Raw genomic sequence first — 20,805 nt, forward strand, 5'->3', positions numbered from 1 at the left:
TGAGAGAAAATAACGCTGGTGAACATAAAAAGAAGGAAACGTTTGATCGTTGATAGATTTCCTTCATATTTTTGTGTAGCACGAGAGGAGGTAGAGGAAATTAATAATTTCCAGTGTTAAATTAAAAAATAATGGAAAGAAGTATTAAAACTATTTAAACGCTTGAAGATAAGTGAAAGAAATTTGAAGATTTTTTACTGTTTATATTAATAGCCAGTGTCATGTGTTAATGACTGCTAGTTGTAATTTTCTATACCAACATTTGTTGTATTAGATATTAATTTTAATTTGAGAATTAATCATTTTATGGGTTCAATTACAAAAATTCTAAAATACAGTTCACTCGAAAAATTGAAATATATGAAGTTATAAAAACTATTAATTTTATAAAACATACAGCCATCGAATTATTAATCACAATTGAACTTCAATTAACAAACATTGATACTGCATTTTCGCTTCCAATTAATTTCTCTAAAAACTTCTCTTTATTTCTGGAACACTACAGTTATTTTCATGAATTAATAGTTGGTTGTATGTAGAATCAACGAAACTGATCGAAAGCTGACAAAGTGGAGATCAAAGCGTTAAAAATTGTTTAATAGCGAGAGAGTAAAATTGTTCTCTGTGAGTGTTTCTATGGCTTGAAAAGCGGTCTGTTAAAAATCGTCAAAGCTGAGCTGATTGTTCGACAAATGCTTTTCCGTGCAAAAACTGTAAACATTTTGAAATAACGGTATACAAGATTTATCAAAAAGAAATTGACTATAAAAACATTCACAGAATGGAACGAATAGAAATAATTACAAGTAAATAATTGATTTGAAATTGCTATTTGATAGATAACATTGTGATATATTTAATTTTCTTCACTGCATTGTTTTTCAACACTCAATTTCAGATATGAAAATAATTTTCCATTGCAATCTGTGCAATGGGTCTTCCATGATATTTTTTTCAATATTTTATTTTTAAAATAAATAACGGTACCGTAGATGTTTAAATTCTGAAATTTTGTCAAATTTAATACAAGCAGAAATTGAAATTTTCCTCCAAAAGTCAATAAAGGCACATTAATAATTTCTATACTTTAAAATTCGATTTAGAGAGGTTTGATAGTAGTTTCGGTGTTAATATAGTCTAGTTTCAAAACTGAACAGTTGAATTTTATGAAACTTTATCGACTGCGATGTAGAAATTGTTAAAGCACCGTCTGGTTAACTAGGAACGAGCAAATTAGCGATTGTTCGGGTAGGATTTGGTTTACGCAGCGTTTCAGCTGACATCGTTGAGCACAAAAACTCTTTCGTTGAATTGTCTTTCGGCTAATGAGCGTTTCATCCGCTCATCGGACTCCTGCGTGACAAATGGCCGTTCCCTTGGCGAACTTGCTTCATTAAAACGGCTGCGTTAATTTGTCACGGACTCGAGCGCTCGAATCTGGAAATCCTTGGCGCGGAATCGTCAAGAATAAATCGTTGGGAATTCGTGAAATTCTCACCTCTCCGATCTTGAAATCGCGCATCGAATTTTCTTGTTAAAAGGTGCCTCTGCTTTTGCTCGTTGAAACGAAATTACCATTTCCGGTTTCGTGAAAATATAAACAGAAGACTCCAGGGCAAATTATTTATTTCCCGACATATAATATTTGTGAAATGTATTCGCTTTAGAAGAAAAATGTAATTACTGTTTGCTTTGATTACATAAAAGCATGTGTATTGGTCGGGAAACGCCAGAGGACAGAAAATGGGCTCTCATTTTATAGATTGAATCGTATTTGCAGGAAATTCTAAGGTATTCATCGGAATGAAAGCGACCAGCATTTTCATTGCAAAAAAGGGTAAATAAAATGGATGCTTGGTTCTTGATATCTACCATAAAAAGCAACCGAAAATAAATCTCTAATAATATGCCAACAAAAATTGAATTATTCTATTGATTTTGAAATAGAATAATAAATATTAAAAGTTTCTTTTTCAAATTTTATTTATGTATTTTTTGACCAAACAATATGAAATGTGTAGATATTATTAATAATTTGAGAAAGATTTATTTGCTTTGAAAGGAGAAAGAATTGAATGCACAATATAAACCCTTTCATTTGTTATTTTAAAGAATTTTACATAGATTTTCTTTATTTCATAATGTTTTATATTACTTTAGTACATTTTTTCGACAATAAAATTAAAATTGCTCCATATTATCTACAGTTACAATAACACGGCGAACGAATTCCTATAGAAATTTAAATATGGGTGACACGAACATTCATAAATCGGATTAAAATTCGAAATCGAAATCGGATCGAAATCTTGATTTGAGAGAGGAATCCATCGCATTTTCTCAGTGACCTACATTCGATGAATCGTCCCAATGCGAGTCGAAGTGAAACGATCTCGCAAATCGATCGCTCGAGAAATCGAGTTGTTGACCTGCCAGACAAACAGGCAATCAGCTGGCTAAGGAGCTGATGTTTACCATCCCCTGAATCTTTTCACCTGCGCTCAGGTGTACTCCAAATTACCTGCCTATCTATTTCTGTGACTTTTTGGAGGTGGTCGGTGACGCCGTGGAAAAGGTAAATCCAGGCTTCAGGTGAGCAAACAGGTGCATTCGACCAGGGGATCAGGTTACACGAGAGATCGGCCAGGTTGTGTTTCGAACCGGTTTCCCGTATTGGAATCTCAGGTGCGCGATAGGTTCCTTATGTATTCGTGTTTACGTTGCTTCAGAGACGTGCATTTGCCTCGGTTAAAGTGGAACAATGCTTATAAATCGGGAATAAAATGAATTTTTTACTAGTGAAAATTATTAACAATGATTAAAATTTCGATTTTAAAAGATCTAACTATTCAAAGATATAAGAATAAATTTTTAAATATGTAATGGGATCTATTGTTGTGAAATTTATATAAAAATTAACCGTCGAACGGCGGACCATGGAGAGAGCCTCAATTTTAATTTAATTCTGTATTTGATATTATTTTCATTTTCTAAATTTTACACTGTTTCTTTAAAAATTATTTTGCCAATATAATAAAACGCTTTCGGATAAGAAAAAATAATAAATTACAATCTGCTGAAATTTTCAAACGGCTTCGTTACAGTATTCAAATATTCGATTCTAAAACTGGTTAAAAATCAAAATTTCCACCGACACGGTTCTCTGTCTTTTATTTTTCCCACGATATCAACGTCACGCTGTGTTACATATTCAACGGTCTAGACGCGACTAGCCATACTCTCGCGTGAAATACAGTACACACTTTGAAAATGCAAAAATACGAGCAGCTTGGCTAGTGAGTTTCGTTGAAACACGAACGAGAAATGAAATAGGAGAAAGACCGAGGTGATTCGGCGGAGAATTGTCGGGCGAGGAAAGAAAAGTACAGGAACGTTCACAATCCTCCTCGTAGCTTGGTGTCCTGATATTGAACACCTGTTCGCGCACCTGAATCACCTGGAAACGCGAGTTTATCTGCGCATACGACCACTCCAGAATCCTCCTCCTCTTCTTTACCGCTCTGGTAGAGAAACTGACGTTTTGTTTTAACCCTTTCGAACCTATAATTTCCTTCTCCTAAGCGGACAGAGTTTAACCCTTACGACCCAACATCGGTATACTGTACCAACACATGCTCTCATATGCAATAGAAACTTTAATATATAAAATAGTGTGAAAGCTCCTGTTACAAAATCTCATTATTGGTAAATAATAAATAATTATTCTGAAAATTATAAATCAATATTCTAAATATTTTGGAAATGGAAATGATGGAAATTTGTATAGAAGGAAATTACTATTGGCCATGGGTCTGGAAGGTTAAGGGGAACAATACTTATGCATTTATCAAAAAGGTGCATTTTTTATAATTTCAATCCTAAAGATATAAATATTCAAAGATACAAAAGTAACATCTCAAATATTTAGTGGAGACTATTTTTGTGAAATTTCTATAAAAATCCTCGAACGACGGACCATGAAGAGAGCCCTAAATCTAAGCTGAGCTCCACAATCGGTCAGAATTTTTTCTCGACTGGTAATCGCATTTCTATTCAATATTAAATTGTGATTATTTTCTTATTATATACCGGCATTTTTCGAATATTTTTATATCGAGCATATTTGTATCTTTAGAAATGAATATTGGAGGAAAAGAATTTTTCTTGAAACTGGTGCATTGTATCATATATAAGATGTTAATTCACACATTATAATATTTCTTCTGAAAAATTAATATGCATACTAAGAATACTTGTACGATTCGCTGTAGTTCAATCGAACATCAAAGGATCGTTACTCTTCAATTCAGGTATATCGGCCGATTCTGAATGTCAGGAGAGCAGCAGGTGGAAAGACGTGCAGGTATATATACAACGCCAATCACGTTCCACCTGAGACGAGTGCAGCGTAGAATGTGCAACGTGTCTTGGTGCACTCGATGCTGTGAATATGGTTGTAGTGCATCCTGGACTAGGGCAGTATGCACGAACCACCCATCGTTACGCTTCTATCATTCTTATAGAAGTGTAAGGCGATGGAACGTTTGATTCATGAATCCATTGAATAATTGATATTCTTGATTATTTTTTATTCTTCATAAATGTAACGTTTCAAAGGAAAAGATTGCTTAACATTTGATTTGAGATAGAATCTGAGATCATTTTATCAGCTATAATATGCAATATGAAAAGTATCAGTATATTAATATTTTGCATAAATGAAAGTAATGCAAAATCTATTTGTCATATTAATTTGAAGCTTAAGTTATAGTTTGATGAAAGTGACAAACAGAAATTTTTTCTCGGACAATAAGTTCCAAGTAATTACACATTTTCAACGAATTATACAGATCGTTGTTGCATGTAACAAACTAGCTGAAATGCTTACGCTTTCAACGACGATTTCTTACTTTCTATTTAGCGGTAATAGCACATTTTCACAAGCCACAAATAGTATTCGCGGATTGTAATCATCCTATCCACGGATCCATAAAATAGAGTGAAGTAATACTGAATCCTGTTTAATAGATTAAATTGAAATTCTAAAAAAGAGTTTCAAGCATTTCTAGTCTAGCAGCTTTATAGAAAGTAATAATATATATATATAAAAGAAATAAAAATAATAATATTCGTCAGGATCTTCAGAATGTTCTTCTATCAATATTTTCAATAAATTAGAGAGAATTTTTTGATTATCAACCTCTTTGATGCCCAAATGAACGAGGTGAAGCAGATTTTTTTCGATTCGGTGCTTCACTAGGAATCACGAAAATATAGAAACGCTGATTTCGTTTATCCTAGATAGGAAAAAAGAGTGAAAAGAAGATAGACATCGAGACGATGGTACCCTGTCAAAATTCCTGTTTCTATCATGTTCGTCGATATCGTTGCCGAGCGAGGACGGGTTCATTGACAGGAAATCAATAGGCAGTGTATTATTTACGTAACGAACGGAGAGGAATACACATTCACACGTACATTTTTCTGTATTTTACTTCTACAATCATCCAACACCGTCAATAATAATCGATAAATCTAATCAAACCTATGAACAAATGGAATGATAAATTGAGACATGGAAGATAATAAAAACCAACATCCAATCTGATCTACAAACATTTGTTACATATTAAATTGCCGATTTTGAATCATGAAAGATTTGATGCAATTTGATGGCATGAAAATTCTACATAAAATATGGAGACAGGATTGAACGTTTCAAATGTTAACAAATTTTACTTTGAATAAGTTTCTGAAACAGGTCAGGTTAAGTAGAAATTCAAACATCAATGAAATATCAAAAATTAAATTTTCACATTGTTGATAGATTGGTTCAGAAAAATTGATCATTTATAAAATTTTGTTCAAATTCAAACGAGGTCGTCTTGCATAGAGTAGTTCTATAGTGTCCCATGACTTCTACAGAGTAGCGAATGTGTTATTCAATGGCATACGAGTTGTGCCAATTGTAGTTGGTGAAAAGTTCAAATTGGCAACCCTTAAAGATAACAAATCACCAGGTAGGTAACAGTCGGTCGACGTCCAACGGTTTGTTGTTAACCTGTTACCTTGCTGTATGGTTTACCCCTACCATGATCGTGGAACATTAGCAAGAGGAGAACGAAGAAAGGTAGGAAAGAAGGAAGGAATGAAGGGGGGTAGGAGGCCAAGAAGGGTGGGGACGCAAACTGTTGACCTTACACCTTGCCAGGTACGACATCCTTGCTTCTCTGCTATCCTGTTCACCCACGCTCGTGGAATTCACCTGAAAAGGAAATCCGAGGCTCCTTTACCTGCTCACGCGCAACGATCGCTCGTCTTATCTTCGTCTGGCAATCGCGTCGCGCTAACAGAAACACGTACCGAGAACATTGACACGTTTCGCGGTTAAGCAACTGGTAGTTCTGGTCTCCTGGTAGCCGGGAATCGTGGAAATCATCCAGACTCTGCGTCCACGTGCAAGAGTACCACGGTACTCGGTTGACTTTCCAACAATCAGTAACTTGGTGTATGTGTCTGATGGATTCGTTTCTGGATGGTGGAATCTTCGTTGAGTTTAATCCCTTAGAAAATCATTTGAAAAACGCGAGTATCCGTCGTACACGTTTCGTTGGCCTGACTTGTGGTTGACCTACTCACTGACGTTCAAGGGTTGACCTTAAATTGGTCGCGAAATGATTATTTCCATATCATTATTAAAGTGCGTATGATTAATAAATTTAACGTATGGATTTTGGGAATGGATTCAGACAATAATAAATATCTATTTATTTATTTACATTTTTGAGTGTTTATTTGTAACAGTGAGTATTTGGAACATTGAATTCGTGATTTAATTAAAAATAAATTTATTATGATAATAAAATATACTAGAATTTCTGAAGTTAAGGTAGAAATCTTTCCTTTGTAATTTGAACTAGTTACAAATATCCCAAAATGGGATATGTTTAGTGAAACGAGGATCATCTTACAGAGTTGCAAGTTAGTTACTAAATTACCAAGCGAGTAGCCAGACTTTATGTAAATTTAATCTTCCAAGTGGAACACCAGTGTAGCGATGAATAATACTTCGGGAAACTGTATTCGTTTCGAAAGTAGATAAGCTTAGTCATTTACCAACGCGTAATGGTTTTGTTTCATCTATTGCATAGGTGTTACTCATAAATGTATGACGTATGTTTTTAAATAACAGGAAACATGTGAACACGTGTTGAGTCATTATTAAATGACTGACAGTCATTTTCAATAGAGTGTACACTTGAGTGAAATACTTTCGACAGTTTCTCCCGCGAGTTTCACTTTGAAGTGGACATATATCCTTATGGAATCTTTCATTTTCCTTTGGGGTATATTTTGAAAAAAATTTAGAAATGATTAAATTTATGTAAATCAATTTTTTTCGAGCTGACACAATTTCGAAGTTCCATCGTTTATTTAAAGTTTCACCTTACTCTGAATGGAGTTTTTAATGAACGAATAACCGAGCGTATAATGTATCAAGTTGGTCCTCGGAGAAATTTTTAATTTTAAAACTCTCTGTTATAAATTAGAAGGTTAGAATCAGCCGGAATATCGTATAGCCGAAAGAGTAGAGTAATTTGGTTAGGGACGAGAATGGTGGAGGGAGAAGGTAGGAGAGAACCTTTTGAAGGTAAAGGTGGGAGGTGTGGGCGTTGGGCCAGGTAAAAGGCTGCACCTCTGACTCCCAGGCGAACAGCAGATCGAGGAATCAGCTTGCATGCAGGCGCAGGTTGCACCATTATATCGATACTGAAAGTGCTTGTATGCAATTCTAGTTACCAACCGATATTGTCTATCATCTCGCGGAATTGTCGATGCAAACCCTGAAACAGGCGTTCTATCTCGATCGAGCATCTTGATGGAATCGTGTAACTGGAATTTTAGCCGGTGATTACGGTGAATCTGAATTGATGACCCCTAGAATGCATTGGAATTGCATTCGGTATAACATGAAATCGTCGATATTCAATTAGTCGATTGAAAATGGAATTCAAGTATCCTGAAAGTAGAGTAGTTAGGAATAGAATGCTTTGGAGGAATATTTCTAAGTGAACTCAGAAATAAGTTTGAACTTTCAAATGTCACCAAATTTTGACCCCAGTACATTTAAAACTTCATATTCTTAATTAGTTGATTCCATTTAGAAAAAATCATTTCTCTGTGTTTGTAAGCTTTTAAAAAAGAAATGTAAAACAGACAATTTAATGACTGGTATATTTTTTGATAAAATAAAGTTTAATGATTTTTAATTCGATTTATAAAAATAATAATTCTTTATTATTGTCTTGAAGCATTATGGGTTTAGATTGGACTAATGTTTTTTCACTGTTTCTTTCGAAGCATTATTAAAATTGTTTGTTCTTTCAATGAAAGAATTAAGCTAGGTAACTAAGTGTTAAACAAAGATCTTAAAGGTACACAAGAGCGAAAGTAATTTGAGAATACAACAACGTTAAGTCTCTTATTACCGAAACAATTAAATTCTTCACGTAAGCTGCTTAACTGAGTAAGTAGATTACGTGGATGGTTGTACAGACTGTACCAAGTATTAAGAATGGAAGGTATGCTGTTTGTCTAATGTACTATTTTTATTATTTTTGATGAAAGAAATGCCTTATTGTGCAAGTATAATAATTATTTAACGCTGGAGTAATTAAACCTATAAAAATGATGAATTTTAGATTTTTCGTTTTAAGTTCAATTGAAGCAAACTAAATCTTTCAATTTAGGATTGTTTATTATCCACAGAATGTCTTTGATTAAAACTTTTCTTCAGCAACAAAAACGCAGCAGAGTAATTTCCTTTCGTTTGGCCGAATCAGCGTAATTTTGTGTCCATGTTCATTTATCATTCTCTTTGCACTTTATCTTTGCCACAATCGCTTGGAATTCTAACGGTGACAGAGCGTTTTATCAAATTCAAGGGATGAGGTCCTGGCTTTTGTGAAGTCCCCTATCACGACTTCCAGTCATCCACCATCGATTAACTGTTTGACGAAAAAGTTTCCATTATTATGATATTTAACTTTAAATTAATAATATTTCAGATTTTTAATATATTCATTCCTTCTAATTATCCGTGTTCCATGTTAACTATGAAACTATAGCCTTTATTAATATTAAATTAACTAATCAGAACCTAACAGAGTTTAAAAAAATCTATAGTTTATAGTTTGCCGCGGTTTAATTACTCGTGCATACAAAGTATCGTTAATTTTCATTCAATGTGGGGTTTGTATTGAATGAATCAGGACGTTGTGGCCAGTGTGTTGATTTCCTATTTACAATGCGCTATGATTTCGTTTTCGGTTCCATATGGAAATAGGCGTAAATAAATTACGTAAATGATTGTGAGAGTGGCTCGAGGCCGTTTTCGACCTCGGCAAGACTGGGCTTTGAATTTATGAAGGTCGGTGCGTGCGATAAACGAAGTCGATGCCGGCTGAGTTGGAACCGCGCTCGAGATAGGGATAATCCCCTTGCAAAAACAATACACAAATCAACGGAGTCTTCCCAAACGCAAATGTATCATTCTGCCACCAACCTCTCGTGCGCAAGCAGTAACTTCTAGTTCCAATGTGCGTTCGCTTATATATTTCTAATTTCCAATGGAACAGTGGTGTTACAAGTGAATCAGAGTAGAAAAAAGTGCACCCGTCTATCTATCATTGTGCATCCGATGCTTCTTGGCGCCAGCATGGTGCAAACCTTTTCCATTTGACACCGTACAACTACGTATACACCAGGCTACAGATTTATGACGTGTCAATTGCTAAAAGCATGACTAGTCTTCGAACATGCGAAAATTCTCCGCTTCTCGAGTAGAAGGAGTCTCTCGTTATATTCCATTTCTCGACCATATAAAGCTGAAACTGTGTACAAAAAGTACCACGCAAAACGAAGGATAAGTATACACAGTATACGTCTTTGTTATAGATTTCGACAGAAAGGAACGTGTTCGAGATTCTAGAATATATTTTCGAAGATCCAGAGAATTTATCGGAGAATACGAGGTTAGTTTCCACATAGGACAGTCCATGCTGGACGCCTGCGTGATAATTCCACAAGGACTGAGACGTGGATGGTGTCTGACGTGGTCACGCAGGTGCAAAACGCAGCACGTTGCCGCGATCGACGTGCGCAGAGTCGCTGGTTATTGGTATCGCGTTAACAGGAGACCAGAAAAGAATAAGAGTGCCTTTCTGTTCCGTTGGACACGAAACAGACGCGAATCCGTGTCTCCAGTCACGCCACTTTCCCCTTGACGATCGTCAGAGGGAAGCCCAAGGGTCCAGTTCGGAGGACGAACCGGGTCCTGCTGGTCGAGTAATTGTGACAAAGACGAGGAGACCTTCCTGACCGATTAATTATCGTCTGGAAAGGTGGACCGGTGGCGATCGATGATCAAGGTAACATCTACAGATAGAGCTTTCTATGTACTCGGCTTTGTGTATTATTCTTTTAGGATTGTTTTTTTTTTGTAGAATTGTTTTTTAGAATTCATTGATTATTTTAAGGAATTATAATTCTGAAGGATTTATTAGGAAGATATACATTGTTGTGATTAAGAATAATTAGGAAAGATTCGTTTCTATAGAGATTTGGTCTGACCTTTGATGATCCTATCTACTGACTTCAGCGGAGTCATAATGAGAGAAACTAGGAAGTAGAGAAATCTATTTTGATTGATCAAAATTTTATTAAGGGGTTCATTGCTGGACTGAATGTAACCGCACGTAATATGATTTAGTAGTTAATGCTTATTATAATATTTCATGGAAATATGATGAAAATTTGCCGTATTCATGTAATATGATTTTAATGAAATTTAAAGCATCATTTGTACGGAGGTAATTATTTTAAAAGATTACAGGCACAAGTAGGAGGGTATATTTTACATGTATTTCAAAAATTATTTAACCTTAATGAATGAATATTTAATACGTTAAATGCTACAGCGAGAACGGTATTGCTGAATTTGTAATTATTCATTTTCCATTTGAATCTTTTCATTTGCTACCTTGCAAAATTAATTAAAATTCATATCTATATCAATATTGGGTTCTTTTACTTCGATAATAAAAAAAACGTATCATCAAAGTATCAGATCAAATCTATGAAAAATGAAACCAATTCTTGATAAAATTTTCATTGGAATTAGCGTGACAGTTAACGTGGTAGAAAATTCATAGCTACCTCGATATTGGGTCGATATATTACGTCAATCAGAGTGTCGTTAAACCGTTTCCTTTCGCGCGTTGGCCGCTTTACGATGACGGAACGAGGTTGCGGTAGCGTGTAACACTCGACGCATAAGAGGATATCATGAGAACGAGAAAGTGATTCCTGTCGAGCAAAAACCCTGACATTCCGTGAACGTTCGCTCACACGCGAGGCAACGTTCCCGCTGCATAGTCAGCGATTAGGTAAAGTTGCACAAGAAACGCTCCGAAGAACGCTCCTTGCGTAGAAAGAGTTTCACGATGACTCGTTCTAGAAAACTAGTTGGTAATAGCTGGAATTTCTTAGATATTTATCTACGAACGATGATCATTCATTTTCTTGAAAACAAATCATTTTCCAGGGTGTTAAAAAAAGTTAAAGTTACACTAGTCTTTCAAAAGGTAAGTGGATGAAAGATTTTAATTAAAGAGGACAATTTATTAATTATTAAACCGAATAAAAGAAATTGTTGCATGAGCTACAGGAATGATTATTTTTAAAGTTACATTAACTTACAATTAACGGTTAATTGTTTTTATCAGTTATTGTATTATCAGACAATAAAACACAAAATGAAAGAAACGCTTAGAAGGATGGTGGAAAAACACTTTCCTTTAAATCAGAGTTTCACTTTCAACATATAGCGGATCGAATTAAGGTCAACCGGGTCCCATAATTCAGACCGTTTAATTACTAAGCCGGGTGGGACGGTAAAGTTAACAGCAGGTTGCAGAGTCGACGAAAAACTGAAGAGATCTCGAGATCTCGTTCCATTTCTAACCGTCCTCTACATTCGACAGAAACCGTCGCGACGTTTAATTAAATTCCGCATCCAGGAAGGCTGATTGTAATCCCGGACTAACGTACGCACGGTCGCTTATGCTTACCATAAAGCTACCCCTGGAGAAATCCGGGTCCAGGTGAGCTCCCGGGACAGGTGTATCGATCAGGTGGTTAATTAAATGCCTCGTACCTCTCCCTGAGGATCCTCCAGGAATCGTCTGAAACCCTGTTACCCTACACGACTCGCTTTCCTCGCGGTTCCAAAACCAACCAAAACTCTTGACACACCAGAGAGTGGAATCGGTATTTTCATCGATCAACAGGTGGCCTATAGTCAACACTCGTTCGCCATCGCGTTTCTAACGAAGCCTGATCTTTCTGCTAGGTTTTAAATCAGATTTTTGAAGAATTAATAAAACAAATCGCATATACAGCCTATTACAAAATTTTGAGTCTGACATCATTAAAAATTGAATTTTATATATAAATAAAATTTTATTTCGTGGCTTTGAATTTGGGTGCAAAGTAGATTTTTCTCAACACTATAGACGACTACGGTCCTTCCGAAAGAAAAATATAAATTTCATCAGAGATGTTCTACTCCCCTGCAGCACATCCCATAGACTTCCAAAACGAATCGCCAGGGTACCTAAGAATCGTGATCGTTTTTCCATTACCGGATACGGTAAAAGGTTTTAGCATTCTCCGAGAGCTGTGAGAATGAAATTTGTAATGTGTCGCGATTAGCATACAAAAGAAAAGACCGCTAGCATGGGTATAGGCACGTGGTGCTGGAATAGGTGAACGTGTTTCTTCACGGCTGATTCGAATCCGTTCTGCGTACGGGCAATTTCGTTGGCTAGTGAAATTTTAATCGGCATAAACGAACGTAAAGCCAGTTCGGAAAGTAAATTAGCGAGGTGGCTTGGAAATAGTTAGGCGGTTAACTGGCTTCCAACAAGCAATGGTAGATAGGAGGGTTCCTCTTTCCATACGAGACGTGCACGGAAACAATTATACCGGTGCGTGGTTTTCATTCGAGGCATACCTGGAAACAATTAACCGGTCTTCCACGACTGGAATTAAGTTTTGCTTCGTATACACCACACAGAGTGTGAGACGTCTAACCCGCTCGGCTGACTTCTATTATACAAACAGTGCTAATGCGATTATCTGTGAACATACGAGTCTTGACTTTTATTACTTTTAAATATTGTCCAGCGGTGCTACTGGATGTTTAATTTTACAACTAAGCTAGGCATGCGATTTGTTCGTGTATTTGGCAAATAATTAATTTCGAAACATTGAAATTCTGATCCAATTTTATGACATAAAAGTAATTAAAAATAGCATGGGATATTAATTTAAAGCTTAAAGCTAATTGAAAATGACTACATAAACCCTGTGTTAATATTCTTGATATAAAGCAGGGGATTGTGAATTGCAACAAACAAAACCTTTTTTGAAGCATCAATTTAATAAAAATAATTATGTAAATATTTCATTTTAAAAATGTGTAATTTTGAAGTATCCTGGGATTGAGTTCCGCTTATCGAATCCTAACTAGTTCAAGATCGTTCGACCAGTAATGAAATTTCAAATTCGACAGAAATTAATCCTATCCAGTAGCGTTAATTTATTAGTCCATCTCCGTCGTTTGTACAATATTAATAACGGTATTTCACAAAACATTTGACCTCGTTTTAATACTCGCAACTGATCGGGCAACCGTTTCGCGAATTTCATAACCGGAAATCGAACAAACGTTTCCGTCAGTAATTATACGTTCGTATGATCGACGCAGACGGAATAATTAGATGTAATTCAATCAAAGTTCGTCGGGCAATTATCAAAACTTGGACGAGAAGCAATGCGGGCACTGTTGAAACGATCTGAAACTTGGAAGCTATCTGGATAGCATCTGATTGTTCCCGTCATTTCCTTAATAACGCCGCGTTTCTGTTCCATAGAATTATTGAAACACCTTTGGTGACAATTTAGTGCAAAAGAATTTTCCATAATGCATCGAAGAAAGCTTTTAAGGCAAATTACGAATATTACAGTTACAATATTTTATTTTATTTCTTGCCAAGTAAATTACGATTAAAAAGTAAATTATTCGAAATGTAAATCGAGCCTGACACCTTTTCAAGAATTCGAATTCACGTTTTACCTGGAAAACACGTAGACAGCCTCGTATCCTCGCGTTCAAAGCAGAAAACAACGATCCCGGGACATTTCTCGTTCGGAAAACACGCGTCAGCCGTAATGTCGACAGCAGAAGAAAAATATGTCTATACACAGTGCGGCTATTTCTTTCTTCGACATCATGTTTGAATCCTGCCACGTCGAGAAACATTCCGTGGTCTATCTATAGGCGGAAAGGGGCAGTAAATGGATAAAATATCGTGTATGCCCGTCCACGTCGAACGCTTCTTTCATCCCCTGTTTTTACCTTAACCTCGCTTCGCTGCCTACCATCGTCTCCCTTTAACCTTTCACCCCGATTTCCATTATCCCCGTTCCTTCATCCCTCGGGTGTCTTAAGTACATGTCGATGCGGCCTCTTGCCGGGGAACAAGAAGCATTTGGAACAAATAAGGAATATCGTCTGGAAGGACACGAACGATGAGCCAAGAGTATAGTTGTTAAACCATTAACCCTCGTGTACCGTTCATATTTTTATTACACTCATATTATCGAGAACAGATTAAATTAATTCGGAATTTAGTGTTTAATCATTTATTTGATAGAATATTCTATTTATGTGAAATCTGCTGTATAAAATATTAGGAATATGCAAAATTTTTCATCAGCCTCGTATAAATAATAATTAATAGGAAGTATGTATTTGAGAGAAAATTGTAACTCGAAGTGTTTTATTTTGCAAATTTTGCAAATTGAATTACTGTTATTGGTGCATATTTATAAGAGGAATTAGATATTTTTATTAACCATGATTTTTGTTGTATTAGTTGTACAATTGATTCTCGTTTGAAATAATTGTAGCAGGGAATAGGAAGCAATTGCGACGTTCAAGCGAGTTTATCCTCGCGATTTCCGGCCAAGAGGACGGGTTAAACTTTCATCTTCCTTAGGCTTTGTTCCTCCACCCTTCGTTCTTAATTCTCGCCTCTGCTCGATGGGACCAGAAGCGAAATGAGAGTTTCTGAGGTTGCCATTAATAACAGTCTCGCTATCGTAGTCCTGAAAATTTATTTCTGTTTATTTGCGACCTTACGATATTGCTGGATTAACCCTGACTGTTTCTTCTTTTTTTTCCCTCTTTTTCTCTGTCTGTCTTGGCTGACTCTTTCACGCTTCGATTCCTCCTGACAATTCGTTTCTCCCGAGAATTACGCTCGTAAAGAAGCATAAGCGCGCGGATAAATTGGCGAGGATCGTGTCAGAAATTTCAGAAGCAATTTTCAGCGACCCCACCGGATTGCTTTCATTATTCGGCTCATCGTTCGTGGAAGGACCAAGGGCTCAACGGAGATTCCTGGATATTTTTCAAGTACATTTTATCGCAATTTCTTAGATTTTCATTTACCTACGACTTTCAGCTCGCGAGGAATAATTTCCCTGGGGTTCTATTTTGTTCGTTCAATGTCTGAGATTGTGAAATATGGAGGTATCATTTTTTTTAATTAATTCTCGTACTCATTTTAATACAATTGTAGAAACAAAATGTTTAAAATTTAGATGATTTATTTGCATAATTCTCATTTATTTGTAAAATAGGTCTATTTTCAGTAATAATAGTTTTTAACTTTCTTCTTTTTTTTAGAAAACATATTTTACAAATCTGTCTTGAAGAAATAAAGTTTATGAATATTTCAGCAATTAAAGGGGAAACATTGGTGCACCGTGCCAATTCCAAGAATAGTTGTTCCCTAACATGTTGCTCCCTTTACTTACGTTAGTACCCAAAGTTATGTTTACGTACCGCCAGCTAATGAAATCATTTTAGAAAGTTTGAACCTTTGGCGACTACACCCCGGCTAAAGTTTCCTAATTGTATTATACGCGTACAACTATTCGGGTCACGTTAGCCTTCGTTCACAATAATTACTGTCGAAAATATTCCAAACACGTCCAAACATCTAAGATTCTACTTGAATTCTATTAATGTTCACTATAGATTAAATTGATCAAAATTACAGAAGTATTTCCAGAATTAGTATTAATGAAACAAAAATTTAAACAGAATTTAAAGTACCTACATATATTAAAGTGATGAGTACGTGTATTTATTTTGAAAAAGTTAGAACATTTCATTGAATAATTATCTAAGAAAAAGATTTCAAAATTTGATCATAAAGTGTTTACAAAATTTTTAATAACTCTGTCATTTTGTAATATTTTTTCTATCTAAAAATTGGAATATAAAAATGAAAATTATATAAGAAAATGAAATTAGTGTACCTTTCTAAATCAACATAACACTGCAATAAATTTACCAGTGACAAACAAAAAACCATTCATTGTTTTCCAAGATTCGCTGTATATAAATATTGTTAACAAAGTTCGAAAGTTCGGTGAGGCCAAAGTGGAAGTGAATATCTTGGCGGTGAATGAGGCCACCCGTTTAATCTCTGGAGAGCTACTTAGGAAGGAAGTTTGTTCGATCGGCGGTCTTTCTTGCGGAACCTTGCCCTTACCCTTTCCAACCTTACCGGTTCCGTGACGAACAGCTCTAATTATCAGTTGGTCGGATGTGGCCGGCAACCGTGGCGGAAATTCCCTCGCAAATCCTTCTATTCTTGTTACAGCTGCTCCTCATTTTTCTTACAACTTTCCAACAGAAACACGTAAACGGTTTCGTACACAGTTTGACACGAAATCTTGCTACGTTTTCCGGCTTCTGTTCTCTCGCCGGACAACGTCTTTTACCTTCTATCTCGTGGAACGTTTGAGAAATGAACGTGCATCAAGCGTGTACAAAAAGCACCGTACGTTCTTGCTTTGATAATCCTGAGATTATCGGCTTAGTAGAGGAAACGCTGCAGCAAGGAACTGAAACTCGGCATCCTGTTTCTTTTTCTGGGAAAGACTTAAAATCTGAATTATTTCCTTCGAGGGTTTTGTAAATTGATTTCATCTAATTTGATAAATTTCAGTATCTATCAAATGGAATGATATGAGTTTTGCTGGAAATTTTTGTTAAAAAGTAAAACATTGTAAATATGTTCTTTGAAATATTTCGCTTGTTTAGCTTTCAAAATTCAATCTGTAGGAATAATTATTTTTTAATTTTGTTATGACCAGTGATAAAATCACTGTCCAAACGAGATAACAAAGAGGCTGCTCCAATATTGATAAATGTACAGAATTTGATGAAAATTTGTACGAATCTGTGTTCGATATTTCCATATACATGAGCCCAGTAGAGGATTTAATTGAATCGTACCACCAAATATGAAAGTTAATGAAAAATGTTTCCGCAGTGAATGTGATAATGGATAAAAGCGTGGACAAATTGGAACATCGAAATGGAAATTTGGTAGCTTTTCGATGAAACGTGATTTAACTAAAAAAAAACATTGTGCCTTTTGTAAGCATTGTACTGTTATTATGTAAACTGCGCGAAGCAGACGGTATCTCTTTGATAGTAAGTTCTATTTCTTAGGTGTGTTTGTGTTAACGTTTTCCAAAATGGCATCAAACGTCATTGTCGGAGAGGAGCGAAAATAATATTTAGCAGTAAGGTCAGTGCAGAAAGAGTTGTTGCGAAGTGTAGACGTTTCGAGAGAGCTCGTGGTATCCTGTTTATTTTATAATTAAATATTGTTTTATACGTGTTCAATACTCTTTCACCTACAATTACTTGCGAGATGACATAATGTTTGCCGAGTACTTAGAAGTTCCTGTAGATCTTCGAAACTGTAGTGGTAGAAGTATCGAATCCCTTTAACTACTTCACAAATTCTACTGTCTTAGCTTATAGGCAACAGCATAACTCCTGGGATGTTGGAGAACATAAATATTTAAGTACTTTGATCGTATACACCATCGGAAGTGTCCGCGTAGAAACTTTAAGTTGGCTTCATAGCTTATACTTCAGGTTCATGAGTTTGTCAAGTGTATTATGGTATTATAATAACAAGTTTGCTTATGGATTTTGGTGTTTCTTGTCAATTTTCTATGATCGTATCAGGAATTTATATCGTTCAGAAAATTAGTAAATATATTCTTGTTAATAGTTGAAATACGTGATTCTTATTGATAAATTAATTAGTCATTTGAATGATCAATATTTGGCACTTTAAGGGGGTCAATAGAAATTGCTATTTGATAGAATTATTTATCTATTAATTCTCTGAAGAAAATCTGTTGTATTAGAGTGCATCATTTAATATAAAAATAATAATCGATGCAAAATAAAATAACATTTCCTAAGCTAGTGTATTTTGAAACACCAAAATATTAAAAGTGATATTACATTTCTAACAAATTTAACATAACTTCTTCCATATTTGGGCAAAAAGTTAAATACCATTCCAACTTCGTTCTATTTCCTTTCTGTAGGAATCAATCTTCCTCGTTCCAGGGCTGTTCTTCGGTTTCAGCCTTTCTATATTTAAACGTTCCTTCCCGGAGCTCATAATGCAACGTTAGCCCGGAAGTAAAATTGGAAGCGGCACCGATATCTACCTATCGATCGGCCCCGAAATCGAAATGCATCCTGTTTGCCTTCGCGGCACGCGATCTCCTCTTTTATCCGCGTCTCGGATCAAGGCTCGCTCCGGTAGAGGACGAGGAGAGCCAGCTCTCGATGAAAAGGGCCAGGGAATATATTTTTAAATCCGGCTAACCGTGAAACGAGCTACGTGCAAGTAGCCAGACTTACGTCTGGTCAGGCGTGAACCATGATCGATGGATCCTCGAAGGATCCTCCGAGGTGTTGTTCCGCTTCGAGTGCATTCGTCCACCGTAGAATGTATACGTGAGCTTCCAGAGCAACTGGGGATCCTTTTCGAGGACCTGCACGCGATGTTTTTCCTTTGGGAAAAATAGAAACTTTCACGCCATCCGTTCAAGGATTTTCCGGGATAGCCAGGGAAAAAGAAAGGGATAAGCCGTGACGAGAAATGCAGGCTACGTTGGACGACTCGTCCATTCTTTGGATCTGACCTGATCATTTACGAAATAAGCTTCAAAGAACTATGATAATTATAACGAATTTGGAAAGAAATTTTAATAATACGGCTAATGGAAATTTGAAAATCATTTATTTACCATTGATACGATAACGATGAAATATCTGCTTAAAATATGATAAACAATTCGTCGAAATAATTTTGATAATTCTAAGGAATATTTCAACGAACGGAATAGTTCTGAAACGAATTTGCTGTTGGCGGATTTAAATGCCGCAGATTCAACTAAAATGCTGAACCGTTCAGTCAGACGATAGCAGCGGAAACGGAAGCAAGATATATTCCATGTAATAGTTGGAACAGGACGACCGGTATACACTATGAAATATTTCTTTGAGGATTTCGAAGCTCGCCGAGTATACGGCGAGGGGAAACGTTTCGTTTGCCACGCGGATCCAGAGCGTGGCAGGTTACGCGGCTCTTGCACAGTATTCAAGAGCTTTGCGCCAGTTTCCATGAATATGATCCGGCGCGAAGCATAAGAGGAAAGTTCCGTTCGTGCGACGACGGCTCTTTATCCGCGAAATTAACGAGATTCCAGCCAGCGCCGGTTACGGATACGAAAAGGTTGCCTTTCAACCCCGCTGGAAATTTTGTGAACGATCCTCTAGAGGTGAACGCTGGAAAATTGTTATCGGTGTTGCATAATCGGAAGTGCAGTGTTGCATTCTTCGGTTAAACCGCCTTAAATTCCAATCCATTCGAACCTCTACGAAATTAAATTTCAGGTAAAATTGGGACGGATAATTCATTTTCTAAAATTAGAATTATTTGTAAAATGAATAAAATCAATTAGTAATATATTAATTTAGAAATTAAACTTTACATAACGCAGAAAATATATTATATGTTAACTAAAAATATCGTGCTGCGAAATGGTGGTTTTTTATTACACTCCATCACACCAATGAATTAATCACATAATCTACTAATTAGTAAATTTACCCACTTCTAAAGCGTCTATTATAGTACTTCAGTGATTATAGGAACATTATCGTCAGCTCAGTTGGCAAACACAATAGAAGGATTCCGGAGAATTTGCATCGAGTTAATTCCCTTTCCACGATGTCATTCAGAGCCATATTTCTCAGATCCTTAGAATGATAAAATACCAGAATTATACAATTATCAAACAGTTTTTTTTTTTTAAATTAAAATCAAGATCGAACGTTAAGGAAACGATATCGGCCAAGTCAGAATTGTTGGACAAGTATTTCAAAGTTTCGAGAGGACTTATCGAGTGCTAGTCCTATCGACTTTGACGAGGGTCGAAGCGTTCGAATCACGCTTTCTCGGTGCAATCGAGCGAGGAGCAGCTCGTTAATTAGTTTAAACGATCGAACTTGCGAACGGTCCGTGTCTAAGACGTTGGCACTTTCCGCTTCGGTCGTCGTAGACGCGGCTCGAAGGCACGTTTATGCGGGACAACAGGAGAGCAAGACAGCGGATGACAGGTTGGCACAGGCTTTACATTAATGAGCGGCCAATCGGGACCGGTAATTGGCCGACAGCACGGGATCTCATCGAACAGGGTCGCTTTTGATTCCTGAACACCCTGTCGCCAGCTGAATCTTGCCAATGACATGAAAGCATTAGGACGATCAATTACTCC

At 36.2% G+C, this 20,805-nt stretch overlaps 1 protein-coding gene across 3 annotated transcripts in view; it reads left to right on the forward strand.

Moving 5' to 3' along the window:
- Positions 1 to 20,805, forward strand: part of LOC114880118 (low affinity immunoglobulin epsilon Fc receptor-like) — an 88,155-nt gene that overhangs the window by 12,830 nt on the left and 54,520 nt on the right. The window contains exon 1 of one of the 3 annotated variants that reach the window (XM_029195761.2): positions 9,575 to 10,433. The exons of the other annotated variants lie outside the window; for them this stretch is intronic. Coding sequence (XP_029051594.1) covers positions 10,425 to 10,433 — 9 coding nt within the window. The 5' untranslated portion in view covers positions 9,575 to 10,424. Of the gene's footprint in view, positions 1 to 9,574; positions 10,434 to 20,805 lie in introns of those variants that run through there. 3 annotated transcript variants of the gene reach the window in all.

This window comes from Osmia bicornis, chromosome 5 (genome assembly GCF_907164935.1).
Source record: "Osmia bicornis bicornis chromosome 5, iOsmBic2.1, whole genome shotgun sequence".
Taxonomy (NCBI): Eukaryota; Metazoa; Arthropoda; class Insecta; order Hymenoptera; family Megachilidae; genus Osmia; species Osmia bicornis.